This window comes from Ursus americanus, chromosome 2 (genome assembly GCF_024610735.1).
Source record: "Ursus americanus isolate L20-20 chromosome 2, mUrsAme1.1.p, whole genome shotgun sequence".
NCBI lineage: Eukaryota > Metazoa > Chordata > Mammalia > Carnivora > Ursidae > Ursus > Ursus americanus.
In genome coordinates, this window is record NC_142128.1 from 46,359,121 (window position 1) to 46,382,500 (window position 23,380).

The 23,380-nt window shown below is 38.3% G+C and overlaps 1 protein-coding gene across 3 annotated transcripts in view; it reads left to right on the forward strand.

Annotated features, from left to right (window-relative positions):
* The window catches only part of ATF6 (activating transcription factor 6), a 198,598-nt gene that overhangs the window by 46,156 nt on the left and 129,062 nt on the right, over positions 1–23,380 (forward strand). For all 3 annotated transcript variants that reach the window (XM_087855905.1, XM_087855906.1, XM_045784291.2), the window contains exons 9-10: positions 4,423–4,608; positions 5,706–5,797. In XM_087855905.1, the coding sequence (XP_087712031.1) occupies positions 4,423–4,608; positions 5,706–5,797 (278 nt within the window). The remainder of the gene's footprint in view (positions 1–4,422; positions 4,609–5,705; positions 5,798–23,380) is intronic.

Genomic DNA, 23,380 nt, shown 5'->3' on the forward strand with positions numbered 1-23,380 from the left:
ATGTTATACTGTATGTTATATAAATATGTTATATAAATTAGAAATGTGTAAGAAGATTTACTTTCTTTGTCTTTTAAGTCAATTTCAGATAGTTTCAGTTTTTATGTAATGGAAAAATTGGTTTGTCTGATAAGAAGTTAATCAGTGACAGTTTCTGCTTTGTATATTAGTTTAGAGATTCAGTGAAATAAGAATTAGAACTGAGAGAATGGTATGTAGTAAACCAGTGTTTCATTCATAGTTATCAGTACTTGATCTGGCTTGAGTTCATGTGAGATGTTGTAATGTATTTCTTAGCATTAAACTATCCTATTTTAATATCTTTGATTTATAGTCATACAGAACTTTGAAGTTCATTTCTTAGCAACGTCACAGAGTCAAGGATCCGAATAGTCTATTTTATTTATAAGAACAACATAATACAGTGTTTATTGATTGATAACTTTTAAAAGTAAAAAACAAAATGCAAGCAGACTTGGAATTTTGACTCTTAAATTGGTTGAGCCTTCAAAAAGTACTTATTCATTTGTGAAAGTTCTCTTTTTACACAAGTCTTTTTTACAGTCAAACAAATGTTTGTTTAATAATGCAACCCCATATTATAGTGGCACTAAAGGGAGAGAATATTTTACAGCTGTGAAGTTTTTCTTTTTTCTTTTTCCAAGGCACAGTGCTTGATGGGAGAATTGTCTGAAGGCAGAATGATCAGAAGCAGGGACTGACCAGCTGTTCACTCATTTTCGTAATGTTAAATCATCTGATAGGCCCGTAAGAGAGATAGGTCATTTGATTAATGAGCCAGAGTATTGATTTTATGTTTTCAGACTGCTAGAGGAGGAGATTAAGCTTCCAGATAAAAGCGTTTCCATAAGCCTTCCTTTTCGAACAGGTGGATAATGAAAGTAGGCACAGAGTTCACTGAGGTTAGAGTTCCATGCTGCGATAGGGGACTTCCCATTTGGTATTAAAAACTGTGGTGCTGTTGTGTACTGGGGTTGCGTGTGCTGGGCCTAGAGTCAACTGACCTGAGTTCTGGCTATCGCACTTTTACTCTCTAACAGTGGGTCAAATGATGAGGCTTCTTTTAAAGAATCTTGGAAACTATAATAATTTCAGCAAGAGGAGATTAAATATAGAACATCAAAATAATTGAAATACTATGCTGCCATTCTCACTGCACATCAAAGATGATCATAACACATTGTATGCAAAAATCAGTTCACAAAACAGTAATCACAGTCTAATTTTTTTCTTGTAAAATATACCCCCCACCAAAAAAATAAACACCACATTGTGTATGTGTGTGTAGTCTGAAAATCATAATTTTTTAATCTAGGAAATATAGAATGACTTAAATTTTATATATTCAGATAGCTGAAGATAGCTTGCTGAGATGTAAAGTTGAAACTCTTGTGTTTGGTGATTCCTGTGGGTTTCATTTATTTTTACTCTCTGTCCTTTGTGTTTATTGGTAGTACTGAGTATTTATTTTCAAAACTATTGTATCTTTTTTCATGGAAAGAAATAGATGGCCACAGGTGGTTTTCATTTTTTTTTGCATGAGGCATGTGCATTGACAGCCTTTGAAACTTTAATGCTTTATAATATGCAGGTGCTTTTATTGTTTATAGAAATTCCTAATCCTTGTTTGAAATTTATTAAATGGTGTTCCATCTGTAAGCCTCCCTAAATTCCATAGATTAATTAGCCTTTAAAGTAAGGTTACCTTTTATCTAACTTTAGTATAAACTCTTCCATCTGGGAACCTTCTCTTTCCTGCTCTTGTTCGGTGTTCTGTGTACTTCAGCACTCTGGTATTAAGTATTAATTATGGACATTGACATTCTCAGTAACCATGAAGAACACTAAGAATAACAGTAGATTGAACAAAGTGGCATTGTCCAGAGAATAGTTTGAACGTGGTGAATAAGCCATCCATCATGGTGTTGCCACTGCTGTGTGCGTGCGCACGTGTGCGTGGCATTATTGAAGCGTGGGATAGTTATTCCATAGGGGAATTTTACAGATGATGGTTCTATAAGTTAGCATTCTTAAGAAGTTTCAGTTAATGGAAAAAAGGAGAAAAACACCCTCTTTTGACATCTCATGTGGCTTTTTTCCTTGGAGGTTCTGATTGAAAGTTTGTTAACAGCATTTGCTGCAGAGAGATTGGGTTTGGCTCTTTCGAGGAAATGTAGTATGGGGTTGGAATTGTGTTGTTATTTTAAAAGAAATCATTATTAAATGACTTAATTCTAGGGCGCCTGGGTGGCTCAGTCGTTAAGCGTCTGCCTTCAGCTCAGGTCATGATCCCGGAGTCTTTGGACCAAGCCCCTCATCGGGCTCCCTGCTCAGTGGGAAGCCTGCTTCTCCCTCTCCCACTCCCCCTACTGGTGTTCCTTCTCTTGCTGTGTCTCTCTCTGTCCAATAAATAAATAAAATCTTTATTAAAAAAATTACTTAATTCTATTTATTAGTCTCAGTAAGAATTATGGAATACCACAGAGTGGAATGTTTATTTTTTAAAAACGTACACAGTCAGTAATTCAGTCATCTGTGTACTTACAATAATCAGCTTAGTATTATTTGGTGTTTTTTTACGGATTTAATTTTGCTACCTCACCCTCTGCCTCAAGTAAATTAGACTAATGCTGTAACAAATAGGTTCCATAACTTTGTTTAGAAAACATGACAAAGATAATTTTACTTAGTAAGTTTTGATTATGGTAGATATTGAGGGTAGGAAACAAAAATGTAATATTACATGGTTTTGGGTTCCAAGGTATAACATCTATGTTGAGAGAGAGACTTAACAGTCATGAAACAGTTGAGACCATTAGAGTCAGGTATATTTTCCAAATTACAAGAGCACAAGACATTCAGGGAAAATGGTTTAGTATCATCAAAATGTAGAAGGTCCTTAGAATTAAGTTAGTGGAGGAGACAGCATTCTAAATTAGAGTAAACATTATGACTGAAGGAATGACTTAGGCACGTGTGGAGATCTTGGAGTAGCCTTCAATGGTAAGGATCTGGGTGTGGATTGAGTAGTTGTCGGGTTAGGGCAGAAGGTATGGTTGTTTAGAAGGGTGGTCATATTATGGAAGGCCTTGAAAGCAAAGGTGGCCAGAGGATGCGTGAATAGCTTGTTTTTGGCAATAGAGTAGCAAGGTAAGCAATTTCTCCCAGGTGAGTTATCTTATAAATGGTAGATAGGAAGAGATTGGAGACAATTGAAAATATTTAGGAGAGGGGCGCCTGGGCAGCTCAGTTGGTTAAGTGTCTGCCTTCAGCTCAGGTCATGATCCCAGGGTTCTGGGATTGAGGGGGCCATCGGGCTCCCTGCTCAGCGGGGAGTCTGCTTCTCCGTCTTTGCGCCTCTCCCCTGCTTGTGCTCGTGCTCTCTCTCTCAAATAAATAAATGAAATCTTAAAAAAAAAAAAGAAAATATTTAGGAGATTATTGCAGTAGTCTGGGGATGAGTTAATGAGCACCTACCTTGGGAGGGTGACAGCAGGAATAGATCAGAATAACTGACACACACTGTCACTAGAAGAAACTTGATCATTAGCATATCCTCTGTGCATATTTAGTGAATGAATCAGAGGTTGAGAGAGGGAATAAATATGGAGAATGAAGGAAAAAATAAGTTAATAGTGACTTATTCCTAGATACTGGAGAGTTATTTACCACTGATAGAAGACGGATAGGATAAACCAGTCTAGGTACAGGGAGGTGATGTGTTCAGTTTGTACATACTGAATTCGAAGTGGTGATGGTAACTTTGCAAGTAGAAGTAACCTTAGAAGTAGCTGGATACATGATTCTGGAAAATAGTCAATTCGGGGCCTGAGACATAGAGTGAAGGTGTATGGATATGTACATATATGGATATGTGAGGGCACTTTCTGAGAGTTTGTCTTTTTTTCCTGAGGGAGTTTCTAAAGGGAAAATTGGAAGATCAATAAACCTTAGAAAACACCAGAAGAAATCATGTAACATTTAGGTTTTAGAAGGCCATATTTAATCACTTGATTTCAGTTTGCTTAATTTGAGTAATATTTTTTAAAACCTGTTTTAAAATAACCACTAACCGGTGTTTTCAACAGTTTTGTTTAAAAATGATGGGAGGGGGCGCCTGGGTGGCACAGCGGTTAAGCGTCTGCCTTCGGCTCAGGGCGTGATCCTGGGGTTATGGGATCGAGCCCCACATCAGGCTCCTCCGCTATGAGCCTGCTTCTTTCTCTCCCACTCCCCCTACTTGTGTTCCCTCTCTCGCTGGCTGTCTCTATCTCTGTCAAACAAATAAATAAAATCTTTAAAAAAATAAAATAAAAAAAAATAAAAATGATGGGAGAAATCAGTATGTTCTGATCTGATTCTAAAATCAGAATATTTCTGATTTGTTGGAACTTTTCCTAGATTGCCGTGCTAAGGAGACAGCAACGTATGATAAAAAATCGAGAGTCTGCTTGTCAGTCCCGCAAGAAGAAGAAAGAATATATGCTTGGCTTAGAGGCCAGGTTAAAGGCTGCGCTTTCGGAGAATGAGAAGCTAAAGAAAGAGAACGGATCACTCAAGCGGCAGCTGGATGAAGTCGTGTCAGAGGTGAGTGCGAGACGCAGCCGGATGAGATGGGTTCAAGTATTCTTTTTTTCTTGAGAAACCAGTTGGAAACTGTGTAAAACAATAGTACTAGAAAAAAAGAGGGCACAATAAACTAAAGCATTTGCAGTCAGAGTAAAGCATTGGAAAAAGGAGCTTGTGAGTTGTACCTCCCAGTCTGCATTTAAAAGCCGTGTGTTTCCTGGGTAGTGCTCGCTCTCGTTTCTGACTAAATGAATCCCCTTGAGAACCCTGAGTAGTCTCGCCAGGTCTTTCCTAATACAGGGGCGCCTGGGTGGCTCCATTGGTTGAACATCTGACTCTTAATTTCAGCTCAGGTTATGACCTCAGGGTCCTGGGATTGAGCCTGAGTCAGGCTCCACGCTCAGTGGGAAGTCTGCTTGAGATTCTCTCCCTCTGGCCCTCCCCTCACGCTGTCTCTCTCTTTCTCTCTCTCTCTCTCTCAAAAAACAAAACAAAACAAAACAAAAAAACCCAAAAAAACCCAAACCCACAAAAAATTTTAAAGTCTTTTTTCTGTCCACCTGACCACTATTAACGTTTTTTTTTTTGCATTTTGTTGCCATGCTGGTCCCGATAAGGTCAGTCTTCTCCTCAATTCTGTTCATGAAACCTCCTGTCTCAGGATTTCCCACTGCATTGTCCTGCACCAAAGGGATGCCTGTGCCTAATGCATGGGGCTTTTCCCACTGTTCTGTCTTGCCCTGAGCACATGGGACTGTTCCATCATCTTAAGAGATTCAAGAGACAGGGAAATAAACTACAGATGTATTTTAAAATTTGAAAACCCATAAAAATGTTAAATTGTTGAATTCTTTCCTTTTGGGTGTATCGGAGACTGTAAGGGAGTGGCCCTTGAGTTTCTCCCCTCCTGTGCCTCTCCGTTTCTCTCTGCTGCAGCAGGGAACCTAGATGGCTCTGCTCTAGTCTTGTGAAAAGTACTGTTTCCTCATCTTTGAGTTTTGTTTTTTTTTAAACTGTTCATATAATTGGTGAAGAAAAGTGTGCTTATCTTAGATGCTCCTTTTTGTGAGATTGATACGTAGTTTAACTATATTTAACGTGGTTATTTCTTTTAGAACCAGAGGCTTAAAGTTCCTAATCCGAAGCGAAGAGCTATCTGCGTAATGGTAGTATTGGCATTTATAGTACTCAACTATGGACCCATGAGGTAAGTGGATAGCCATTTGTTTTGGATACTAACGCTAAAAATTTTAATTCTCATTCTTTTCAGCTCTAATTGTAAGATAGAGAAAAACAGATTTGTCTTGTTCCTCAGAGACAATATTTAGGTAACAAGAAGGCAAAAAGAAAGATTGGTTCCTCTTCCTTGTACTTCACCTAGGTCTGGCAGAAAATTCATGTTGTTTAATGAGGAAAGTCTTCAGTTACCAAACAGATGAGTGTGGGCCTTGAAATCAGACTGCCCGAGTTCAAACGCTAGCTCCTCCACTTGGTAACTTTGTTGTCTTAGGCAAGTTAATCTCTGTGATTCAGTTCCTTACCTTTAAAATGTTTAAACCTTTATAGTAATGATATTACGTACCTCCCTCAGTACTATGATGCTTGAGCTTCGGTGGTTATAAGGCACTTGGGTGGCTTCTTCCCTAGCTGGAAAGTAAGCAGCTAGAGCAGTAATTAGTAGTTTCTGATTTAGTAGGTTCGGAATGGGAATCAAGAATCTAAATATTTTATAGGGTTCTAGTTGGGTTTGGTACAGGTTTCCAGCTAATCACAACTTGAGAAACACTGCTTTCAGGTTAGAGTATAGAATACTAGAATTCAGAGGGACCCTAGAGACCCTTCTTCAGACTCCCACTCAGTGTGGCACATTTGAGAAATGAATGGAATCCGCATCCTAGGTGCTGGGGAGTCAAAGAGTAATTAGATCGGGGTCATACCTTCAAGGATCTCATGGTCCAGCTGAGAAGACAGACAAGTCAAAGGATGACTCTAGTATAATGTGATGAATATAATAATAGCAGTACGAACAAATTATTAAAAGAATATAAATGAGAGTAAGAATTCCTTGAGAAGATTCGTGTCATATTGATAGATGCTCAGAACATTTTTTGTTGAATGAGAGTGGTAAGGGAAATCCCCATAGAGGAAGCTGAATCTTGGAGTGTGATAGCAGTTGGCCGGCTGGGGAGTACGGAAAGAGATGCCGAGCAGAGGGACCACAGTAGTTAGAAGCACAGTTAGGAAACGGCTTGACGTTTTCAAGAAAAAGTGAAAAATTCAGTATATCTTGTACGTGTGGGAATGTTTATGAGGGAAATGGGGCTACAGGTATACAGTGGGGGCAGGTACTGAGGAGCCTAGTATGTACTCAATAAGTCATCCCTGGGTTTTTAGGCAGAGGGTACATAATCAGTTTTGATGTTAGGAAGGTGATTGAGGGTGGTAGCAAGAATGGACCGGACTGAGCAGATGTTATTGGCAGAGACAGCACTGGGAGGCTGTTGGTGTATTTAAGGTGATATATGCGAGCCTGGACTTGGACTGTGGTGATGGAAAGGACAGACTACCTCAGGGTGCACCACTGACGTAGACTTTGGGGTTTGATGACTGATACAGATTGGGACATGAGCAAGAAAAGAGAGAAGTTAAAGATACTTGCAAATTTCTACCTCGAGGGACTGAATGGCGATGCTATTATTTAAGGCAGGAAATAGGAAGATGAATCATTTTATGATGGAGGATAATGGTTTTTATTTGTGATACTGACTAGATATTGGCAATTACCATGATACACAGACAGACAAACAGATCGTAGTGGAGTAGGTGAAATTATCCAAGGAGAACAAGTAGGGGAAGAAGAGTAATGAGAATTTGGGGAAACCAGCATGACAGACTCAGGAAAAGAAACTCCCAAGTGAGTAGTGTTACAGACAGAACCAGAAGAAAGTGGTTTTCTAAAGCCAAGAGTGAGAGAGTTTCAGAAAGAGGCTTGTGGGGGCAGAAACCTGAGGTGAGAATGTTGAATTTGGCAACTAGCAGATTGATTGATGGTAATCTTGGAGCTGCTCTGTGTTCCAGGCTTTGTGCTTGACACTCTTTTATCAGTGTTCACTTTGGAAGGTGATGTCCAGAGCCAGCACCTTTCCTTAGATACTATCTTCTAACCTGTGTCAACTGTAGTGAAATCCTTACTTCCTAAGAGCTCATTTTTTTCATGCAGCCTAAGCTTGTGGTAGCTATTTTGAAGAGAGATATTATTAGCTAAAGTCCACATATCTTTTTCACATGTTTGATGGTCAAGCTAGGTGTCATTCCCATTTTATTTCTACATAGTTTCTAAAAAATAAAATGTAGCTCTTGTGTTCAACTTTCAATATCATTTTGTATTAGCACAACCCCTTAGAGCATTTGATATCCCATCATGGAGCCCCAGACACCCATCTACTTTTTGCTAAAATGATTCAGTGGAAAGAGGTCATATTTCTGAGTTGACCTATTTTTGAAAGTTTTACTATATTAGACATGTTATACAGAATATGTAGAAGAGATATCTGGAGCAAGCATTTAAATTATTAAAAAAATTTTTTTTACTATCTATTGGTATTTTACCCATATTCTTCATATTAAAATTATTTTTTCATTTAACTCTGATAATGGCAGTCTCAGAGGCTTTATGCAGTAGCATTCGGTGGACAGTAAAGAAGATGGGGTTGTGCTGTAGGAAATGAGGATGGAGTTGGGGATACACCTTGTTGTGGAAGCCCTCATGAGTAAATAGAGATTTTGGGGGGAAAAAGACAAAAATTTTTAAATGAATTAATGATTTTTACAGCTACTGAGGGTAGAGGGGGTGTGTGGGGATGGATCTCATTTCTGTGAGCCGGATGGGTTGATTCATTTTGGAAGGAGGAGACTGTGGTCCTATTTTATCACAAAAGTTTTGTGTCCAAAAAATTAGATGGACAGTACAAACAGCAGAATGAAGAATGGGAGAAAGCTTAAATACTTGAAAGTCCTGAGGAACAGCCAGAGGAGATCTGTGTCTGTCTCTTTGTGAAGTCTTGAGGAACAGAAAGCCAAGAAGTAGTGGGAAAATTGAGGAAGTGTACAGATTTTTAAAAACATGTTAAAAGGCTTAGATTGAAGAAAAGCAACAAAGAGCTGGAAGGAGTGAAGAAATATGGAAGTATCTCAACAGGTTGGAGTATCTCCAGACACCAAGAAGGAAATAGAAAAGAAACTGGCTATGAAGCTCATAAAAACCAGAAACTATTTCTTCTAGACAAAATTTGGCACGAATGGTGAAATATCAAAGCTGAGAGAGCAACAGTGGTCTGAAAGACTGAAACCTGCCCCGAACCAAATGTTGGCAGTGGAGATGTGCCATCACATGTGTTCTTCAGGAGCATTCTTGATTGACCCGATCCTTTGCAGCCTCTTCACTGCAAGACTTAAGATCTTCTCAGGGCTGGGAATCTGCCAGAGAAGCAGAAACTCCCCAGTCGAACCTTATTAAAACCACCTGGAATGTATTTATTGAATAACTTCCACACCCACGGCCGTGTATATCTATAAACCTGAAGCAAGCATTATTGTGTTTTAATTGCTATAGAAAAAAACAGATTGTGAGTTCTAACTGAACTTTTCTCAGGTGCCACAAAGCTGAGTCTGGCCAGACAAACAGACGTTTTAATGAGAGATTTCCAAAGCATTTTAAATTTAGGAAACTAAACTCTTTCAGAACAGATCACATTACCATAATAAAGTTGTCAGTGTTGTTTCAGATGTTCATTGTAGAATTGAACTTCTGTGCCATATTGGAATGGGTCCAAGTGAAAAAATATATAACACACAAGTTTGCTACATATAGGTATGCCTTAAGGAACATTTCCTGAAGGCACTTGTGGTGACGAAATGTAAATACATCTTACATCTAAAGTAAGAGAGTTCCGTGCAGCAACACTGACTAGTTTGAGGAGTTTTAGGTTACTGAATAGTCATCACACAGAAAAAGAAAATAAACCAAACAGACTTAAAAGGGTTAATTTTTCTGAACTTACTGATGTTATGTCGATGGTAAAGACGGCATCTAGCTTTTTCTGGCACAAGATTCTAAGAGCTGGCCCACTCTGGGTGGTCTATAAAAATAGTAACTCTGGGCAGCAGGGAATGGCTAAACTGGACAAATGTGAATTGGTAGGAAACCCTCTTCTTACTACTTATTAGGGTTGATTCTATCATTATTAGTCCTATTTTATAGTTAAAAACTAGAAATTTAACCAAGGTCTCTTTTAAAAATTACCATTGAAAACTCTGCCTTCTCTATGATACCATAAAGTGCTTTTTTCCCTACCATTGTCCAGGAAGCCTTAAGGATTTCTGTTTTGGGCAATATGGTGGGCTAGATGTATGGAGAAACTCTTTGAGGTTCTATACACTAAAAAATGCTGAATTAAAAAACAAATCAAAACTCTTTCATGTAATGGCTGAACTGAAGACAGAGTAAGAACTTCTTAGAGGCCAGAAATACAAAGATAATATGAATCCATTATAAGCTAGCATTGGAAGTGGTGCTATTTCCTGATCCTTTGGCCTAGAGTCTGGTGACAGGAAAGCTCTGGGGTTCTGAACAAGGTAGGAAATCACAACTGAGCCCCATCCCCCCCTTCCCAAAACCAAATAAAGCTGGAACTTCCAAAGAATGACATTTTCAGTTGCTAAAAAGAGGGGGAAAAAGTAGGTTGTCATACCACAAAGGGAGAGTGTTGGTTAAGTACCTGTCTTGGTGTTGGCTCTGAGTAGGATGGAAATAAAGAAGAAGTCTCCCTGAGAACTCATCATCACAAGCCTTAACTCATGCAGGTTTGAGCCTAATTTATACTACTGTTGTGACTCAAAAAACCAAACCAGAAATTTAGTCTAAGTGGCTCTGTGTTGGTACTGTTAGGCTCTTGGCAGAAACAAATGCAAACTCTTCTCTGAAGAAAACGCTATGAACATCCATCCTGAAAAATTGCTGCAGATCCAGTTCCAGCTGGACATGAGCCAATATCACCTCCCTTCCCCAAAATTGTTAATCACACTCAGAAACAAGCTACCATGAACAAGAGTTAGAGGAAATAACAAACTACAGAATCAGACTCTGAAGGCTACAGATATTCAAATCAACAGATGCAAGGTGTAAAATAAATATGTGAAATAGAAGAGGGCACTGAAGGATGACAAAGGAACAAAAGACTATTAGAAATGAACCAGACATTTTGAAAAAAATGTAGAGATGTGATAATAAGTTAAAATTAGAAAAACAATGCCGAGGTTAAAACATCAAAATAGGCACATTTGAAGAAAGAAATCGTGAACGGGAAGATAGGGCTGGAGAAATACAGAGTGTAACAGAGAGCCGAGGTGGAAAGCATGGAAGAGATTTAAGAGAGTTCACACCACCGTTGCCAAGTAAAGTAGCATTTATCAGGAGACATTCTGACATCTTGTAGCTCCTGATGAAATGCTCTGAAGAGGATACAATATCACTTATGTGATATTCAGTCAAAATATGAATAACCTTAATTTTATAATGAAAAAAATACCAGATAAATCCACATAGAGGGGACAATGTATAAAATAAATTGTGATGCTAAAAAGTGTCAGGGTATTCAGAAAGAAGGAAAATAAGCTCAAAGGAAGGTCTGAGACACAGAAATGAATGGCCGCCAACGACAAAAATAATAGTTGTAGGTGAAGCTTTTTTAAAGAGTTGATGATCTAAAACATTAATAACATCTAGTTTGTAAGGTTAGAACAAATCAAGGTGGAAGTTTTTCTGTACAATAATACCTGATAAATTGGAAAGGCTGTGATAGAAGTGAAAACATCCAAAGTTCTTGTTCTTGTTTGGGAAGTAGGTAAAAATATTGATTGTTTAGACTTGTTAAATTACATTAGTATTTTAAAGTTTTGGGTTAACCCCTAACAAAATATAATTGGAGTGTATCATTTCAAAATCTAGTGGAAGAGATCTCACTGAATGAGATGGACAGACTCAACCCAAAAGAAGGCATGAAAAGAGGGAAAGAGACTACTAGAGTCTGAAAGCACATAATGTGATAGCAGAAATGAATCTAGAATATTATCCATAATCACAATATGTGGAAATGGACTGAAATCTGCATTTAGAAGGCAAAGATTGTCAGATCGGGGCGGGGCTGGGGGAAGCAGAGTTCAACTTTATGCCTTTTACAAGAGAAACACCTAAAAGTGTCAAGCTACAGAAAGTCAAAATTGAAAGTCAAGGTATAGAAAAAACAAATAGTAGCGAAAAGAAAGCTGGAGTTGCTTTATTAATACCAGACACATACACTTTAAGGAGACAGCATTATTAGACTTAATTACTTACCTGTTGATTAAAAAGTTCGTTTACCAGGAAGATATATAATTCTAAATTAGTATATACCTAATAATAGAGCTTGGAAACAATTGTTAATAGAACTGCAGGGGAAACTGACATTCCACTGCCATAGTGGGAAATGTGACTGTGCCCCTCTTGATAGAGCACACTGACAAAATCTGCAGGGATAGAGAAGATTTGAATGTTATCATTATGAAACCTGATCTGATGGCCATTTAGATAAACACTGCATTTATCAGCACATAGAGTTTTTGAACCAGAGGTGGAAATGTTAAAAAAAAGCATTGATCTGTGCTAGATCTTAAAGGAAGTCTCAACAGATTTCAAAGACTAACATGTAGACTGCATTCACTGTCGGTGTAGTTAAACTAGAAACCAGTAACAAAAAGGTAAGCACTTCTATTCACTAAAACTTAAAAAGCACAATTCTAAAAACTCATCAAAGAAGAAATGATAATGAAATTATTACTGAATGATATTAAAAGTACTATTTACCAGACCTTGTTGGAAATATCATGTTGCGTGGAAAAAGCGAATTGCAGAAGAGTATTTACAGTGTGATTGCATTTCTATCAAGTTCAGACCAAAAGAACTGTACAGTGTGAATGTGTGTACGTATGTGTGAAAGCTATAAAGGAAAGCAAGGGAACTGTTATTACAAAAGTCCAAAGTCACATATTTAGCTCACATGTAGGCCAGGCTCGGTATTTCTGCCTGGTGCTCCCAAATCATCCTGTTTACATATCATAGAACTTGTCACACCGGCTAGTTACTTGTTGGTCTGTCTGTCTTCACTGCTATAGCTCTTGTGTTGTTTTCTTTTCTTTCTTTTGAGAAGCTTTGCCGCAGTCCATTTTTTTTATTATATCCTCAGCATCTAGCATAATGTGTAGAGTGTATGGCAGACACTAATGAAGTGCTGAATTACTAAGCACTGAATTACTAAGTGCTTAGTAAGCACTGAATTACTAAGAAGGATTTTGTTAGGCTGACAAGGAGAGACGGTCATTCTGGGCAAAAAGAGTGCCATGAGCAGAAGTTTAGAGGGGATGGCTTTTTACCTGCAGTAAGAAGCAGTCAGAGATGGCTAGAGCTCACCTGACTTTTAGATCATACTTGATATAGTGTAGCTACTTAATAAATCTTTGTTGGATGTGGTTGAATGATGAACCAGATGAATGAGTGAATGCTGGAATTTGAATGAGCATAGACTGTCTGGTGGGGAGTGGAAAGCAGTAGGGCTGAGAGGGTAGGCTATGGCCAGTTCCTATAGGACATCATGTTCCCTGCGGAGCAGAAGACCCCAAACAATGACCATTGCATGGTAACGATCTAGTGAGTACTATGTAACGTGGTGTGTGTTGAGTGTCGTACTGGGAAGAGGAGGTCATTGGAGATGGTGATTATAGGAAAGGCTTCACCTGGGAGAATGAAATGAAAGATTTATAAGGTGAGGAGAGACAGATGTTCATGGAAGGTGTAGGATGCACGACACTAACCAAGGTATGATATAGAGAGGGAGAAGTTATTTCCCCGTCTACCCTTTTGTTGCCTTAAAAAAACAGTACGTAAGGCAAAAAATAGTCTTCACTTCCTGGGCCTTTTATGACTGATTAAGTTTTCTAATTTTTTTTCTGGCTATATGTTTCCTAAGACACCTTAATTTTAACCTAATTTTTATAACCTGTTCTCTCTTTATCTCATTATTACTACTTTCTGCATTATAATGTAGTTTCTTCTATTCATTTTTCATACATTTAGCCTTCCGGAAATGTTGGAATTGGATAGGATGCAGTATAAATGGTTATCAAGTTTTAATTTTATGAGGTGGAAGAAGAGATATTTTCATTGTAGGGAGGGGGCTTAATATTGAGAATTTCCTCCTCTTGGGTTCCTGCTTTCTTAAAGCAGTGTTCACATACCCGATGTTGGTCATACCAGAAGCATGGTTTTCATTGCTATTCTGTGCTGATGTGTTTCTGTTTTGTTGTTATTTTAAGTTTGTACCTTAAGACCATTTTGACATTAGGGAAGTTTAACTTTGCCATGTACCTCAAGGATTGATGTAAATTTCAGACTTGTACAGATATCCAGGAAATTGGGCGGGGTGGAGGGAATGAGCAGTGTTCCTATTAGACATTTATAAAAATATTTCTTGGCGGAGGGAAGTTGAATTGATTTAAAAGTGGGGGAATAAGGAAAGAGAAAGGGAAAATAGATTAATATTGGTGGAAGGAAAGAATTTACGAAAGGTTCTGTTGGCAACATGAAGTTTAACCAGCGATAAATTCTGTTAAAAATACTTCCGTGTTTCTAAAACAGGAGGGTTAAGAGCTAGTTGGTGAAACATCGGTCTGAATCCTACTTGTAGTCTGTCGTTCATTGTTCTGAGTTTCGTGGACTGTTGAGTAATGATGGGGACCACAGTTTTTATCTCAGAAGTTTGAGGTTTTGGAAATTTTCCTTGCTGCCTCAAAAGTTTGGATGAAAAAAAGTTTGGATGATTTTTTGTTAAATTTTCTCATGGTGGTTCTCAGCCATGGCTATACATTAGTAATCATTAGGAAATCTTCAAAAGGGAGGGGCCCTGCCCAAAACGTTTGGAACCTGGTAGGATGGGTCTAATTCAGTTGTTCTTGAACAAAATGTTTTCCCCCCAGTGATTCTGAAGTATGTCCAGAGTTGAAAACTGTGTAGTGTTGTATTTCTTTCTTTTATACCTTGGCTCTGTGGAAATTATAAGAGCACTTACCCATTGAATTAGAAGATAATGTATATATGAGAAGTTTTATTAAATCTCTAGACAGACACGTCTATACTCTAAGGTTTGTCTTATATAATTGAGGAAATGTATGGACCTCTGTTTTGTACTGAATTAGAGCCACCTTGTGCGGGGAACTTCTTCCTGGCACGTGGGACTACAGTCGTAGATTCCTTTGTTATGTTTTCCCCTTTCTATTTTAAAAGTCACTGACATCATCCTCCTTTTCTGAAAATACAAAGCAGTATTTAAGGAGATTTTGAATATGCTGGGTCTTAAAAAAATAATAGGTGTTTGAAATTGACAGTGATTTTTCCTTGTTTGTTCCCGATAATGGTGCTGTCCCCTCACTAGAACGGAATCTTTATAGTTGGAGATGTCAGACTTGGATGAAGAAGGGTAAATCATACTATTTAAGGGCCAGCTACTCTGTGGTTTGCTTATGAGACTGTGTTAAGGAAAAGCTGACCACAGAAAATATGGCACTGAATTTGAGTTGTCTGGAACTGGTTAGAAATAAAATGTCTCTATTCTAGCATTCTCGAAGTTTGTCAGCTTTTCATAATTCTTACAGGAAAAACTCTAGCTTCTTATCCTGAGATGAGCCTGTCCCCAAATCTGGCTCTAATTTTTTTTTTCCTGTTTAATTGCTGAGCACATTTTGCTGTATGAAATCATTATTGGCTGTAGGTTAAAAGTTATTGTATAACTTAAATGTCAGAATTCAAACCACTAAGTATACATGGTTTTGTTCAGCCAGATTTTAAAATGAAATCTAATTCAGGTTCTTGGCTAAAAGTACTTTCCACATTTATCAAAGTGACACATAAACGGAAGAACTACAATACATCTAAATAGCAGGTGTTACTGAATCTGGGCTTGCAGAGAGGTAATAGAGCTAAGGGCAGTGTGTTCCCCAAATTGTCTCATTTATTCATGTTCTTCAAAAAAGTATCCATGCAGAGTAATTGGTTCTCTTTCTTCCAGCCTCTGTAGATTTCATCCTTTGTTAAAAAAAAAAAAAAAGCTTAGAGTCTGTCAAGTGCAGAGCTGAGTTTTGAGGGCATGGAAAAATCTGTTGATGATTTTCTTTAAAAGAGGTTTGGACTTCATGTGAGTTGTATATTGGGAGGTTTATAAGGAATAGCAGTGGCTGTAGCATTCATTGCTTGGCTACCTTTTGCCCCAGACTTGAGTTGTCACAGTGAGGGGAAGGGCATTTGAAATCAGAAACCTACATCCTTTGCTAATTGCCTGCTTTACCCTGAGTAAGTCACTGTGTCACTTTCAAGATAGAAGGAGGTAATATAACTTCTGCTGTCTTTTGAGAGGGGGTCACTGAGATACCAGAGCAGATGAGAAAACTGTCAAAGTTTAAGTTGGGTACTTTGATGTTAGACCCCAAATCTTACTTAACATGTATGGTGTGTCTGAAGCAGCTTTCTCAACCACCATCTCCAGTACTTGGTATATTCTGGTAGAATCCTGCTGTAGAAGTTGATCAAAACCTAAATGATAAAGGAATACACACCTTTACTTGTAGTAAGGGAAGGTCTAGCCTAATAGGGTAGTGCAGGATACCTGAAACTTTCAATTTTAAGAAAATACATGTGTAATTATATTATTTAAACTCCTAGGCAGTTTGATATTAATGCCTTATTTTCTCCAGATTTGAGCTGTTTTGTCATTTCAGAAAGCTTTGAAAACTTAAATATTTTAAGGGCCATTGTACAGATTGTTTTTAGCTGAGTTACAGCCATTGTAGCTTGCATGAACTGTGAGCGTGTGGTGTACGTTTAGACTTCATGTTGTCTGTGTGTTCTGAACAAAAACTGGCATTAATATGTTCTGTTCACAGTGTATCACAGTCCATGACCTCTGAGGAGCTAGAATTAGGGAATCACAGAGAGTCCATATGCCTTATATGGCTTTCTCTCTCAGCCCTTCTCAGTAAAGTAGCATCGCTTGCTTTTGTTTTTCCTTCCTATGTGTTGTTCTGTTGTTATTGTTGTGAATTTGAAAATGCGAGATAGATGGAAATAAGACCATTGGAAGGCAAGAAGATGAATAAAAAATTAAAGAGGATTAGTTCTAGAATAATCTAGGTTGGCTGTATGTTGATAATATCTGTGCTTGGTTGGTAAAGGTAGTGGTTTTTGTGTTTGTCGTGTTAAGCTATTTTTAAATACTTGTGCCAAGCAAATGAGCCTAAGCAATTTTGTAAATTCATTCTCCCAGAACTATGAGTGAAGGTGTTATTATCTCTGTTTTACAGATGAGGAGACTGAAATCACAGCTAGTAATGTTGCAGAGCTAGGATTCAGAGTCTGCCTTTGGAGCCCTTGTTTTAATCACTGATAGAGCCACTCAGGTAGGGGAAAAGAAGTTGGTGTTTACTGATAGGGGAGAGGAGTTAAGACTCGATCCAGTAACTTTACCCATTCCTTGAGAGCTTAGGATTGTCTGTGAAAGCAGGAGAAAATACTCATAAGTTGACTAGATTGATATAAATATAACAGAGAAGCGATTGCACTCAAATTTACAGGCATCTTTTTGACATTTAGAATGATCAGAGGGTGCCTTTGTCAAGCGACAAGATACCAAAGAGTTGTTTACACACGAACTTTTTATATTAAACATTGACTCATTGACTTCAGCAACTGAGTAAGTATAGTGTATTAGTTATCTATTGCTGTGTAACAAATCACCCTAAGACTTAAAGGTTTAAGACAACATTTACTTTGCTGTAAAGCTCTGCATTTTGGGCAGGGCTCAGTAGAGACAGCTCTTTGCTCCATGGAGCGTCAGTTGGGATGGCTTGGGTTTTTGACCACTTTCAAGGTGGCTCATGCATCATGGTCAGCAAGTTGGTGCTGGCTCTAGCGGAGACTGCCAGGGCTATGGGCCAGGGTTCTCCACAAGCTGCTTGGCTTTCCTCTTAGTTTAGTGGCGGGGGTTCCAAGAATGAGCATCACCTATTAGAAGAGTGCTTACTTTATAATTGTTCATTGAATGAGTGAAAGGATCTCATGCTGTTTTCTTGCTCATGATGGCTCACTTGGCAAACTGCCACTGTAAAGTACATGTTTCTTCTCAGAGTCTGGTAATCCCTGGTTCTGAGAACTGCTATTTAGAAGGTTTTTAAAATCTTGATTTAAAGATTTATTTCTTTATTTAGTTACATTTCTGTTTCTAGTAGATTACCGCCAGTTACTACTAGCCTGCAAAAATCATCTGTGAACCATTCAATAAACAGAAAAAACTTCTTTAAGATTTGGAGAACTCCCTTGGGAACTTTTTGTCCTTAGCTTCAGTTGCAATGAAAATTAACATAATTTCCTGTTCCTGGATCTGGAGATGGTGTAATAATGAGTTCACCACCTGCCATTCTTGAGTTGTGAGTTAGTGTCCCTAAAATGAAGATCTGGATTTTTCTCTTGACATGAGACAGAATGGTACATACATTTCATCTGTTTGTTATTTAAAAAAAAAAAAAAAAAAAAAGGTGGGGGGAATATCTTCTCTGAATTAGCATTGTCGTAGAACAAAACAGAGTCCCTGTACTCCTTAACTTATATTCTAGTGAGGACAGACTAACAGTAAACATAATAAGTACATATAATGATAGATTTATAGTTTCTTTGAACAAAGGGGTAAATTGTAGTAGAGTGAATGGTTTTACAAGTGTGAAGGTGGTTGTTGGAATTGTGGTTTTAAATAGTGATCATTGTAAAGTGGACATTTGCACCAAGGCTTAAAGAGAGGGCCAACCATATAGATATATGGGGGAAGAGCATGCCTAGCAGAGGGAACAGCCAATATAAGGGACCTAGGGTGGAGGTATGCCTTGCACGTTCAAGGGAAAGCAAGGAGGTCAGGGTGGCTGGACTGAAGTGATCAAGGGGGAGAGTAGTTGGTGGTGAGGCCAGAGAGGTAAGATGGATGGGTTCAGTGGGGCCTTCGTCATTTTAAGGTTTGGGGCTTTTGCATGGTAGAAATGGGGAGCTGTCTGAAGATTTGAACAGAGAAGTGACATAATAATCAGACCCAGATTTTAAAATGGTCACTCCAGTTGCTGTGTTGAGAAAGGGCAGAACCTGGGAAGCTGTGCCACTAACTACTCTGTGTCATCCTTGGGACACATAGCACTTTTTGATTTCCAAAAAGTATGTTCACATCTGTCATTTCACTTGAATCTTTGGAAAACTGTTAAATATTTGTTATTTTTCCTGTTTTACATGGGAGGAATTGGAGGCTCAAGACAAGGTCTCCTCAAGTGGGGAGTCTCAGAGCCACACCTTGAACCCAGATCTCTTGACTTCACATTTTGTACTCTTTCCACCATCCTGCATTAAAGCTGGAAAAACTCCGTGCTCTTTTCATCTTCAAGTGATTTCAAGTTTTCATGGGTGGTTCTCTGATTAACAGAGCAGCAGCAAGCATGTGAGTTTCTTTGGGAGATGAAAACCACTAGGATTCTTACCTGCTGAGATGGCTTGAATTTAAAATTGATTTGCTTATGCCATAAGAAGGCGCAGGTTTGCAAAAGGTGGAATGGATTTGGAAATGTGCTGTTTTTTGTTCAGCTACTTGGTATGAAAATTGGTTATCTGAGATCATTTCTTAACAATTAAGTGTCTTCACAGATAATCTGAAACAGTTGTTGGCTTTTAGAATTTCTGTAAATGAAAAAGTAAAGTAACAATTCTTAATAATACTTTTTCCAGACTTTGGGGGAAATTGAAATTGTGTTTTTATCAGTCTATGCTTTGAGGCCTGTTGGCCCATGACATGAGCAAGGTTTACTGGTGTAATGACTATTTTGTGGCTTAAAACTCTTGTGGAATGACATGTTTCTGATCATAGAGATGTGGGGACTTTTATTTTCTTAATATTTATTAGTTTATTTGAAAACACAGAGTAGAACCTAATTTAAGCTAATCATGAAAAGAGTTTGATTGGACTGTCTTATTGTTGTGAACTATAAATAGTCACCGCCCTTACTGCACGAACCCTTCCCGTGACTCTGAGCCATCTCTTTATATTAGTAGAAATTTAATTTTTCCAAAATTATCAAAAAGGGTCATTGATGCTGAAACACTCACGCCAATAATCTGAAAATTCACTTCAACAGTCTTCTCCTACTCTTTCGTACATTTGGCTACTGTCAAATTTCTTGTTAATATTTGTGGTGTCAAAATTGTACCTAAGACAGTCTTGAATTATGGCAGTTAAATAAAGCTCTTTCATGTGTTTCAAATATTAATAAAAACAAGGGAAATATAATTCTGAAGTTACTCAGATGGTTAAAATTGGTTTCTGTGGGTCATTTCACAGGGTTCAACCATTTATACATATATATATATATATATTTTTTTTTTTTGAGCTGAATTGGACAGTCGGTTTGTCTATAATTTAGCTTAAGAGAAATTTCATTTTAAGACTCAAAAAAAAAAAATCTACAAGGAATGGAGACCAAATGACAACAAGAACCAAAAACAAGTGAAAAATGTTAACAGATTCTTTTCAGAATTTCTTAGTATATTACCTTTTCAAAATACATTCTGGGCCCATGAGTAGATAATAAAGCTGAGGCTAACAAAGGGTAAAAGTGACTAGAGTAGCTAAGGTTAAAGATAAATTGCCATTACACTGTGATAGTCATTACCTGTGTGGGCAGCAGTGAAAAATAGTGATCTCTTAGGAGCCAAACCAGTCAACATCGAAACTGTTTTCCAGCAAGTGCAGCTGCTGAGTGACTGTAGTGCAGCTCAGCCACAGATGGAACAAACCAAACTGATGGTTAAACTCAAGGCATTTGCTTGGAACAGCCATAAATTGTGAATTGAAATGCCTGTCTTCATAGTAGTATTAACATCATCAAAAGAACAATGATCAGTGGAAAGGCTCTTTTAAAACTTCCAAGTATTAATGCACAAAGTTAGTTTATAAATCGTGCATAAACCATACAGATTCCCAAAAGATGTCCACTTTCTATTATACCCTTCCACATACCTCCTGTCTGACCACCCCCCCCGCCCCGTCCTTCTCCCCAGACTGTCTACTTCTGTTGGATTCATTGTGAAAAATGTGTCACTTTTAGGGAATGAGATAGGAAAGATGTGCAAGACAAGATTATTTAAAATGGTGGTTCTCAAACATTTGAGTGTGTCAGAGTCACCTAGATGGCTAGTTAAAACACAGAGTTGTTGGGCACCATTCCTAGAATTTCTGGGTGAGTATGAATGGGGTGGGGCCTGAAAATTTGCATTTCTAACCAGCTGTCAGGTGATGCTAATGCTACTGGTCCAGGTACCACACTTTGAGAATCAGAGGAAGGTGCTTTCTGATCAAGAGAAACTAACCAAGTGTGTTAATTGCTAGTTGATAGTAGGATTCAAGGAAACACAAGTGAAGTTACTTCTAGAAGCCATAGCAGCATTTTGGCCAGGCAGTTAACTGTGAGAGTTATCGAGGGAGCCTCCTGTTTAAAGGCTTATATTCCCTAGCCAGGGCGTAGGAAAGCAGGGGAACGGTACTAGTAAATCTGCTGTTTTTCAAGTAGTCCAGGTAACTAAGAGATCATTGTAATGCCAGTTTTTAAAAGAAAGAAGGTAGATTCCCCCATTAGACCAGGGAATTTAACAATCATAGGGAAGATTCTGATACAGAAAGGGACATGACAGGGGTGCCTGGCTGGCTCAGTCAGTAGAGCATGTGACTCTTGATCTTCATGTTATAAGTTTGAGCCCCATGTTGGGTGTAGAGATTATTTAAAATGAAATCTTTAAAAGTAAATAAATAAGAAAGGGATATGATACCTGAGAGCCAAAATTAAAACAGGAACAAAACATGCTAGTTTTGTTTTTGTTACATGAATGAATTTCTAGACTTAGTGATACTGTGGCAGGTAAGACCATCCATAATCTAGCCTTGCATTATTGTTCTGGTTCCCTTTCTTTCTCCTCTCTCTCTGAGATAATCCCTTTCTGGCTGTGTCCACCCACACACCCTCTCCTGCTTTATTTGCAGTTCTCTGAGCAAAACATGCTCTCTAATACCTATGTGCTTTTTTCATATACTGTTCCATGTGTATGAAATACCCTCCCTCTCTCCCTCTTCCTTTTCTACCTATTTATTTACTGCTTTTCATTTAAGATAACTGTGATTCTCTCAGCAGAGATCCGGTGCTTTAGCTGTGTGCCTCCATAGCATTCAGCATTAACCTTTATTATGACATTAATCACTCTATTACCTTTCATCTGTATCAACACCCCTACACATACACTGTAATTTGATTTTTACCTTTTTAAAAATCTTTCGTAAAAAATGTTTTTTATTTATTTATTTATTATTATTTTTTTTTTTTTAGAGGGAGAGGGAGTGAGAGAATCCCAAGCAAGCTCCATGCTGGGCATGGAGCCCTATGCAGGGCTTGACCCCACAGTGCTGAGATCATGACCTGAGCCAAAATCAAGAGTCAGACGCTTAATGGACTGAGCCACCCAGGCACCCCTACCTTTTTTTTTTTTTTTCATCTTTGAGTCTTTAGCATTGTATATGATTCCTGGAACATAATAGGTATTTAATGCATGTTGAATAAATAATCAGTCATTCTGAGAAATGTTGTCAACATAATGTAGTAATGGAGTTCCAGTCTTAGGTCCAAACCTCTGCTTCCTTAACTACATAGACCATGACCTTGGGCAAGTTGTTTAAACTCTTTGAACCTCAATGTGTACTAAGCCTTCGTTCCCTAATACACAGTAGGTGCTCAGAAAATGGCAGCTACTGTTTTACTATATTTGCATCTTAGAAGAACATTTGACCAGACTTGCTAGTAATATCTGTATGGTCAAGATGGGAAATTTTGGACTATGTGATAGAATTAATTCAGAAGTGGTAAAGCTTACATTTTTATAAGGCTTTCTCTAGGGGCATGCTCCGTGGCTCAATTTCTTTGTTCTGTGCTTTTCAGTATTTTAGTAACAGCTCAGTTGAGGATGTTGATGGCATGCTGATCCTTGCTTAGAAGGAGAATTTCTTTCTTTCTTTCTTTCTTTTTCTTTCTTTCTTTCTTTCTTTTTTTTTTTTTAAGATTTTATTTATTTACTTGACACAGAGACAGCCAGCGAGAGAGACAGCCAGTGAGAGAGAGACAAGCTGGGGGAGTGGGAGAGGAAGAAGCAGGCTCCCAGCAGGGGAGCCTGATGTGGGGCTTGATCCCAAAATGCCGGGATCACTCCCTGAGCCGAAGGCAGACGCCCGACTGAGCCACCCAGGCGCCCCAGAAGGAGAATTTCTTTTGCTAATTAGGATCCTAGAAGTTCTTGACTGAATGGTAGACAAAGTAATATTTTTAAAGGAATTGATGTAAATTATTCAGCTGGGATCAAAAAGCTCAATTATATAAATTCAGAATTGGAAGAGGGAGAGGAAGGGAAAATAAGGTAAAAACCATAGCTGTGAGAAAGAAGGCCTGTGGGGGGTAGGGGGTATGGATTAGATGTCTTTGGACGTTGGAAGGACGCTTGCTTAGGTTCCTTCTGGACAGCCACAAAGCCCCGAACTAGAACCAAAGGGTAGAAGTTACAAAGAAGTACGTTTCTAGTTAAAATAAGGGA